General features: G+C 48.9%; 1 protein-coding gene across 1 annotated transcript in view; it reads left to right on the forward strand.

Moving 5' to 3' along the window:
* Positions 1–10000, forward strand: part of LOC125449716 (nuclear receptor ROR-alpha A-like) — a 68849-nt gene that overhangs the window by 46869 nt on the left and 11980 nt on the right. Inside the window, exons 4-5 of the mRNA XM_059642980.1 lie at positions 4147–4232; positions 4974–5115. Coding sequence (XP_059498963.1) covers positions 4147–4232; positions 4974–5115 — 228 coding nt within the window. The remainder of the gene's footprint in view (positions 1–4146; positions 4233–4973; positions 5116–10000) is intronic.

Raw genomic sequence — 10000 nt, forward strand, 5'->3', positions numbered from 1 at the left:
TTTCACAACAATGCAGCCCCAGATTCTTATTACACGCAGAGTTATTAGAATCTGTGGCCACAGCTCGGTTCAGTAGCTTGCTTAGCCCCCAGTGGTCTCTTCGTCCACCAGACCACATCACTTAAACCGACTGTCTGAAGAAAGAGGCGAGCCCTCAGACAGAAGGCAGTGCGAGTTACTGGCAGGACAGACGAGAGGACCAAGTCAGGGGATTTTCCAGGCAGCCAGGCTCTGAGCTCGGGTGAGTAATTCGGTGCCCTGTGGCTGAAATATTGACATATTGTGAAACCCATCGCCCTCCGCCCCGACAACACTCTGCCCACAACCCTTTGTGGGACAGAGACAGACCCCAGGTCTGCAAACTTGCTCTGGGAGTGTCATCGCCCGCAGCCAGAGGCCGACAGTTGAAACGGCGCAGCGTCCAACTTTCATCATGGACTCTATTATGAACTGGGAACCGAGCTTCCGAGACCATGAGTTCTCAATCGCAGTGCAGCTTCCAGTCACTGAGCGTGGAAGCAGACCAGATATCCTCAATTCATTCAGCCCCATTTGTCAGCCCCCTATCCCGCTAACCCCTTCCTATCCATGTCCCCATCCCGATGTCCTTTAAATGCTGTAACTGTACCAGCCCCCACCCACTTCCTCTGACAGCTCCTTCCACACACGCACCACCCTCTGTGTGAAAAAGTTACCCCTCAGGTCCCTTTCCCCTCTCACCTTAAACCTATGCCCCTCTAGTTTTGGACTCCCCCAACCCCTGGGAGAAAAGATCTTGTCTATCCCCCCTACCCATGCCCCTCATGGTTTTATAAACCTCTATAAGGTCTCCCCCTCAGCCTCCGACGCTCCGGGGAAAACAGCCCCAGCCTCTCCCTGTAGCTCAAACCCTCCAACATCCCTGTAAATCCTTTCTGACCCTTTCACAACATCCTTCCTGTAGCAGCGCCACAATTCTGTCCCAGTCTGAAGCACACACAATCTAACAGAGAGCATGTTATGATTTTTGTCAGGGGCTATGTTACCAGAGCTCACACTAAAGCTACCATCATGATCTGGGTAAGAACAGTGCTATTACCCTTCACAATGCAGGCATCCCTGGCCGGACCCAGTAGTTTTCATCTGTTCCTAACTGCCCCTTGAGAAGGTGGGGGTGAGCTACCATCTTGAGCCACTGAAGTCTCCAACACCACCCCGCCCCCCACCCCCTTATGGTGTAGGGTCACGGTGCCAGTAGAGAGGGAGTTCCAGAATTTTGGCCGTGAAGGAACAACCGATATATTTCCAAGTCAGGATGGCGTGTGTGTGTGTGTTTCTGTGTGTGTGTGTCTTTCTCTGTGTGTGTGTGTGTGTGTCTGTGTGTGTGTGAGATTGTGTGTGTGTGTGTGTGTGTTTGTGTGTGTGTGTGTGTGTTGGGGGTGGTGGGAGGGGGTCTCAGAGGGGAACTTACAGTGGCTGGTGTTTCCAAGTATCTGCTGCCCTTGACCTTCTACAGGTCACAGGTTTGGAAGGTGCTCTCACAGGGCCTGGGACTGTTTGATTGAGGATACACGAGAGGGATCTTTACTCTGTATCAAACGTCATGTTTTTCCTCCCCTGGCAGTATTCAGTTGTGACAGTGTAGATGTAGCTTTGTTCCATGTCAAACCCCATGCTGTGCCTATCCTGGGAGTGTTTGATGAGGGACAGTGTTGAGGAGGCTTCATGTTCAGATTAAAAGAGGAGAGAGAGCTTTATTCTATATCTAACTCCATGCCGTCCCTGTCCTACGAATGTTTGATGGGGACAGCATAGAGAAAGCTTTATTCTGTGCCTGGAATGGTGTGCAGAGGGAATGATTATGGGGTGCGGTGCTCCCTCAGCATTAACACTCTGACAGTGCACATTCCTTCAGCACTGACCCTCTGACAGTGCCCACTCCCTCAGCACTGACCCTCCTGACACTGCCCGCTCCCTCAGCACTGACCCTCCGACAGCGCCCGCTCCCTCAGCACTGACCCTCCTACAGGGCCCGCTCCCTCAGCACTGACCCTCCGACAGCGCCCGCTCCCTCAGCACTGACCCTCCGACAGCACCTGCTCCCTCAGCACTGACCCTCTGACAGTGCCTGCTCTCTCAGCACTGACCCTCCGACAGTGCCCGCTCCCTCAGCACTGACCCTCTGACAGCGCCCGCTCCCTCAGCACTGACCCTCCGACAGCGCCTGCTCCCTCAGCACTGACCCTCCGACAGCGCCTGCTCCCTCAGCACTGACCCTCCGGCAGCGCCTGCTCCCTCAGCCCTGACCCTCTGACAGTGCCTGCTCCCTCAGCACTGACCCTCCGACAGTGCCTGCTCCCTCAGCACTGACCCTCCGACAGCGTCTGCTCCCTCAGCCCTGACCCTCTGACAGCGCCCGATCCCTCAGCACTGACCCTCCGACAGTGCCTGCTCTCTCAGCACTGACCCTCTGACAGTGCCCGCTCCCTCAGCGCTGAGTGGAATTTGCTTAAAACCCTTGTGTGGGGGCTTGAGCTGACAATATTCTGACACCGATTCAACAGAAAGGGGGAGATGGATGTTCTCAAGTGGAGATCAGGGCTGTCAAGTGATTTGTAACAAGGGATGTCCATTGTGCTCTGCCCAGGGAATAGCAGAGTGAAGATAATAAAGTGTGAAGCTGGATGAACACAGCAGGCCAAGCAGCATCTCAGGAGCACAAAAGCTGATGAAGGGTCTTGGCCCGAAACGTCAGCTTTCCTGCTCCTGAGATGCTGCTGGGCCTGCTGTGTTCATCCAGCTCCACACTTTGTTATCTTGGATTCTCCAGCATCTGCAGTTCCCATTATCAATAGGAGAGTGAATGTGCTTGGAGTAGCCATTTGAACATAATGGGTCCCTATTGTGCCAAAACCAAAGAGCTTGCACTGCCTCCATGTGGCCATGCCCAGCTACAGCAGGATCACTGAAACGCCAATTAATCTTTACTGAGTGGAGAGCAAGTTTGACTGAGCTGTACTGCTTCACAACCCGAAGACACACACAGAATCATACACTGTACACAAGAGTTACAAACACAGTCAGACACACTCACAGTCTCTCGCTCTCTCATACACACACACACACACACACACACACACACACACACAGACACACTCTCTCTCACACACACATACACACACACACTCTCTCTCTCTCACACACACACACACACACACACACACGCACACATGCACACAATCACACAATCACACACACACACACACACACACACACACACACACACACACAGAAACACAGTTTCTCACACTCACAGTCATACACACATAGGCCCATACACATACACGCAGTATCTCTCACAGACACACATAGTCACACATCTGCCTCTCACACACACGCGCACAGCCTCACACGCACACTGTCTGTCTCGCACACATACAGTCTCACACACACATCGTCTTGCACAGTCACGCACACATGCACATGCAGAGTCTCCCACAAACAGTCACACATATAGAGAGTCTCACAGTCTTTCTCACACACATAGTCTGTCACTGTCTCACACACACAGAGAAACACACACACACACTGAGTCTTTCACTCAGCCTCTCACGCACACACAGATGCACACACAGATGTGCACGCACACAGATGTGCACACACACACACACACACACACACACACACACTCAATCTCTTTCACGCACTGTCACATAAAGACATACAGCACCTCTCACACATACACAGCCACACACAGTGCCTCTCACACACAGTCTCTCCTCTCTCTCACATACATAGAGTGTCAGTCTCACATGCACACAGTCTCACATATACACAAGTCAAACACAGAGTATCTGATCATCAGATACACAAACACACAGGGTCTCACACACAGTCAAACAAACACACACACAGGCAGATACTCTGGGCAGACAAACAGACATACACACACATTCTGATGAGCAGGTACACAGGCGAAACATATGTGCACACATTCTGATGGGCAGACACACAGTCTCACACACACTCAGTCAGACACACACGCACACAGAACCACATCCTCAATTTCTCACACACACACACACACGCACACACACACACACACACACACACACACACACACAGAAATGAATGGTCTTCACTGAAATTTCTTCCTCTCTGCTGCAGCACAAATTGAAATCATTCCATGTAAAATCTGCGGAGACAAGTCGTCCGGGATTCATTATGGAGTCATAACCTGTGAAGGCTGCAAGGTAACTCTGTTTGAGGAGCCATTCATTCACCACCTCCAACACTCTCGATGTGGCTAAACCTCTCTCCATGTCGAGGCCACAGTAGAGTTTGTCGGGAAATGAATGGTTGCGCCATTTAGTTTCACCACAGCACACAAGGCATAAAGCCTTTGTTTTACCCTCTTGTTCTTTCAAGGGACTATGGACATCACTGACGTGGCCCAGAATCTGCTGCCCCACCCCTAATGGCTCCACTCAGAGCCATTTCAGAGGACAGTTAAGAGTCAGCCTTGTGGCTGTGCGGATCTGGAGTTATGTTTAGACCCAGACGGGGTAATGACAGCAGATGTTCCCCCTCCCCAGCAGTGACCCCTGGTGTGGCTGAATTACGTTCCACCCTGGGCCATGGTAGGATTCAAACCTGTGTCCCCACTGGTGGGGTGGGGGTGTATGTGGTCTTCTGGCTTACACACCCTTTAGGTCACCACCTCCCCACAGAGACAGTGACCTGGCACACCCTGGTCATCACTGTGTGAGGGATAGGGTGGTTTCAGGAGGGCATAGAATTGTGGGTATTACAGCTGCCATTATTGAGAGATTGTCACATTGTCCAGGGCAAAGCAGAAGCAGGAGAAACCTTTCCTGATCAGTGCGAAAAGGGGCTTTTCTACGCACCTAATGCAATTTTTTTTTTTCTCTCTCTCTCTCTCTCTCGCTCTCTCTCTCTCTCTCTCTCTCTCGGTTTCCGTCTTTTTACCCCAGGGTTTCTTCAGAAGAAGCCAACAGAACAGCATCACCTACACCTGCTCCCGGCAGCAGAACTGCCCCATCGACCGCACCAGCCGCAACCGGTGTCAACACTGCCGGCTGCACAAGTGCCTTGAGCTGGGCATGTCTCGGGACGGTGAGCGCAGAGCGTGCCCAGGTGGCTTGGGGAATGGGGGTCGGTTAGAGGGTGGTGGGTCATCTCATAGGGGCGATAGACCTATCAGTTAAGGATTTGCCAGTTGGATCTCGCAGGGTGCACCTTGCAGCTTGGAATAACATGTTGGCCTGGGTCATTTTGAGGAATAATCTTTCACTCTCTTTGCTTATTGAGACTCTATTCACCTCCCTCTGCCTTTAAAACAATTCCAAGATTCTACTTCTACTGTCTTTTGAGAATAAGAGTTCCAAAGACTCTCAACTCTCTGAGAAAACATTTCTCCTCATTTCTGTTTTCAGTGGCTGACCCCTTACTTTTAAACAGTAAACCCTAGCTGTAGGGCAGAAATTTAGCATCTGTTTCGAATCTGGTATGTCGCTTTTTCAGAACTCCTCACAGCTGCTGCCAGACTTCTGAGTTTCTCCAACATTCCCTGTGCCTCCTTCAGATGTCCAGGTTCCATAATATTTTGCTTTTGCTCCATGTGGAATTAAATTAGTCTTGCATTAGACAACAACATTTTGTTTTTCATTCATTCATGGGATGAGGGCTTCACTGACCAGGTAGCATTTATTGCCAATCCTGAATTGTTCAGCCAACAACTTTGCTGTGGGTCTGGAGTCACATGTAGGCTAGACCTGGTAAGGATGGCAGTTTCCTTCCCTAAAGGGCATTAGTGAACCAGGTGGGATTTTCCTGACAATCAATTCATGGTCATCATTAGATTCATAATTTCTGTTATTTTATTGAATTCAAATTCCACCATCTGCAGTGGTGGGATTCGAACCCAGATCCCCAGAACATTACCTGGGTCTCTGGCTTAATAATCCAGCCATAATACCTCTGGGCCATTGCTTACCCTGAACATTCTGGTCACTTGCTTGATCACTTGCCTTAGCTGCATACCAATCTTTTATGATTCATACACCCAGATCCCTCTTCATCTCAGTGCTCTAGAAACCGATCAACATCCAGGCAGTGTGTTTTCTTTTCATTCTTTCTGCCAAAATGCACATTTATACATTTCCCCACATCTTACTCCCCATTTGCCAGATCTTAGCCCACTCACTTAACCTTCTGACAGACATTCAACACTAAAGAATTAGAATTAGTTTTATTGTCATGTGCACACAAATACAGGAGTAGAGTGAAAAGTATACAATGTCGCCCCTCATGGTGCTGTCTTATAGAACATCGAACAGTACAGGCCCATTGGCCCATGATGTTGTGCCAAACTATTTTCCTACAAAGATCAATCTACCCTGCGTGTACCCTACATTTTACTATCCTCCATGTGCCTATCCAACAGTCGCTTAAAAGCCTCTAACGTATCTGACCCCACTACCACTGCCAGCAGCGCATTCCACACACGCACCACTCTCTGTGTGAAGAACTTACCTCTGACATCTCCCCTGTACCTTCCTCCAATCACCTTAACATGATGTCCCCTTGTAAACAGTCATTTCCACCCTGTGAGAACGTCTCTGACTCCCCACTCTATCTGTGCCATCGTCTTGTAAACCTCTATCAAGTCACCTCTCATCCTTCTTCGCTCCAATGAGAAAAGCCCTAGCTCCCTCACCCTTTCCCCATAAGACCTGCCATCCAGTCCAGGCAGCATCCTGGTAAATCTCCTCCGCACGCTCTCTGAAGCTTCCACAACTTTCCTATAATAAGGTGACGAGAACTCAATATCCCAAGCGTGGTCTAACCAGGGTTTTATAGAGCTGCAGCATAACCTCACGGCTCTTAAACTCAACTCCCCTGCCAATGAAAGCCAACACACCATCGTTACAAGCCTATCAACTTGGGTCACAACTTTGAGGGATCTATGGACGTGGACCCCAAGATCCCTCTGTTCCTCCACACTGCCGAGAATCCTGCCATTAACCCCATATTCTGCATTCAAATTCAACCTTCCAAAATAAATTATTTCACATGTTTCTGGGTTGATTTCCATCTGCCACTTCTTTGCCCAGATCTGCATCCTCTCAATGTCCCGCTGCAAACTACAACAGCCCCCCACAACTCCACCAACCTTCATGTCATCAGCAAACTTACTAACCCACCCTTCCACTTCCTCATCCGAGTCATTTATAAAGGTCACAAGGAGCAGAGGTCCTAGAACAGATCCCTGAGGAACACCAATGATCATCGAGCTCCAGGCTGAATACTTTCCATCTACGACCACTCTCTGTCTTCTATTGGACATCCAGTTTTGTATCCAGACAGCCAAATTTTCCTGAATCCCATACCTCCTTACTTTCTGAATGAGTCTACCATGTAGAACTTTATTGAATGCCTCACTAAAATTCATATGCACCACATCCACTGCTCTACCATCATCGTGTTTTGTCACATCCTCAAAGAATTCAATAAGGCTTGTAAAGCATGACCTGCCCCTCACAAAACCATGCTGACTATCTCTAATCAAACTGTGCTTTTCCAAATAATCATGAATACTATCTCTCAGAATCCTCTCCGATAATTTGCCCACCACAGAAGTAAGACTGACCGGCCTGTGATTCCCAGGATTATCCCTATTCCCTTTCTTGAACAAGGGAATGACACTTGCCACCCTCCAATCTTCTGGGACTACTCCAGTGAACAAGGTTAATATTGCCATAAATAACCTTGGGTATATCCCGTCTGGCCCAGGGGACCTATCCTCATATTTTTCAACATTTCTGGCATTTCCTCCTTCCTAACATCAACCTGTTCGAGCATATCTACCTGGTTCATGCTGTCCTGACAAACAGCAAGGTCCCTCTCACTGGTGGTTACTGAAGCAAAGTATTCATTTGGGACCTCCCCCACCTCCTCCAACTCTGCACACAAGTTCCCTCCTGCTTGGCCCTACCCTCACTCTGGACATCTTCTTGTTCCTCACATAAGTATAGAAAGCCTTAACATTTTCCTTGATCCTACCGGCCAATATTTTTGCATACCCCCTTCTAGTTCTCCTATGTCCATTCTACAGTTCCTTCCTGGCTGCCTTGTAGACGTCTAAGCCCTGTCCGATCCTTGTTTCCTCAACCTCAAGTAGGCTTCCTTCTTCCTCTTGGCTAGGTGTTCGGAGTGCCTTGTCATCTTCCTTACCATCCTTTCCTTGCCTCAGTGGGACAAACCTATCCAGTATCTGTAGCAACTGCTCCCTAAACAACCTCTTCATTTCTATCATCTCTTTCCCTGAGGACATCTGATCCCAGCTGGTGCTCTGTAGTCCTTAGCTAATAGCATCGTAATTCCCCCTCCCCCAGTTAAATACTTCCCCATACTGGCAGCTCCTATCCCTCTCCATGACTATAGTAAAGGTCAGGGAATTGTGTTCACTTATGCATAGAGTATCTAGGTGTAAATCTTAGATATAAATACAGAATTTTAAAAAAGTTATTTAACCTTACACTAATCCATCATAGAAGTTAGAAAATAAATAATGTTAAAAAGATAAACATTACATTGCAGTAGATCAGCGCAGTGGGCTTCCACATGTGATCTGACTGGGCTCACAAGCCAGTGACCGTCTGGACCAGCCCCCCATCAATAACCATTCCTACTCCAGGTCTCCAGCCGGCTCTGCCCCAGGGCTCCAACCTGCTCCATTCCATCTCACAGCCACTCCACTCCAGGCCCTTAGCCCAGTCGGCTCCGGGAACAGGTCAACAAGGAGGCGTGAGGGGGACAGGTGTTGGAAGATCACACGCTTGGAAAACCAGGGCCCTGGCAGAAAAAAAGTGGTGTTGTAGAACTGAGGGACCTAGGGGTTTAGATACATATTTCTTTGAAGTTTGCATCACAAGTAAACAGGGGGGTTAAGAAGACGTAAAGCACGCTTGCCTTCATTGCTCAGACCTTTGAGTATAGGAGTTCGGACATCATGTTGAGGTTGTACAGGGTCCAGTTCAGGTCACCGGTTATGGGAAGGATATTATGAAGCTGGAGAAGGTTCAGAAGAAATTTACTGGGATGTTACCATGAATGAAGGGTTTGAGTTATAAAGGAGAGGCTAGATTGGCTGAGACTTCTTTCACTGGAGTGTGGGAAGTTGAAGGGGTGACCTTATAGAGGTTTATAAAATCATGAGAGGAATAGATCAGGTGAATAGACAAAGTCTTTTTCATAGGGTAGGAGAGTTCAAAACAAGAGGGCCTAGGTTTAAGGTGAGAAGGGACAACACTTTTCACACAGTGATAATGGGAACTGCAGATGCTGGAGAATCTGAGATAACAAAGTGTGAGGCTGGATGAACACAGCAGGCCCAGCAGCATCTTAGGAGCACAAAAGCTGACGTTTCGAGCCGAGACCCTTCAAGACTCTCCACTTTTCACACAGAGAGTGATTCATGGGCGGAATGAGCTTCCTGAGGAAGTGGTGGATGTGGGTACAGTGAAAAGCATTTGGATAAGTACATGGAGAGGAAATGTTTGGAATGATTTGGGCTAGGAGCAAGCAGGTGGGACTAGTTTAGTTCAGCATTGACTGGTTGGGCTGAATGGCCTGTTTTCTGTGCTGTATGACTCTATGAAACTTGAATGTTGGCCAAAGATAAGATGACCCCTCTCCCTCCTATTTCTAGAACCAGCTCCTTCCGTATTTGAGGAAGGAAGTTGGGTTGTGGGGGATTGTCCAGACCCAGGGCTTCACTGTCTGAAGGAGTTGGGGGTGGTGGTGGTTTGGGCTGAGATGAGGAGAAATATCTTCACCCAGAGAGTGGAGAGCCTGTCGAATTCTCTGCCACAGAAAGCAGTCGGAGCTAGAACATTGAGAGTTATCATGAAGGAGTTGGAGACAGACCTCAGGGCTAAAGGGATCAGGAACAGGGAACTAGGTTGGTCAATATCCTACTGAATGGTAGCACAAGCTC

Source organism: Stegostoma tigrinum, chromosome 47, assembly GCF_030684315.1.
Source record: "Stegostoma tigrinum isolate sSteTig4 chromosome 47, sSteTig4.hap1, whole genome shotgun sequence".
Lineage (NCBI taxonomy): Eukaryota > Metazoa > Chordata > Chondrichthyes > Orectolobiformes > Stegostomatidae > Stegostoma > Stegostoma tigrinum.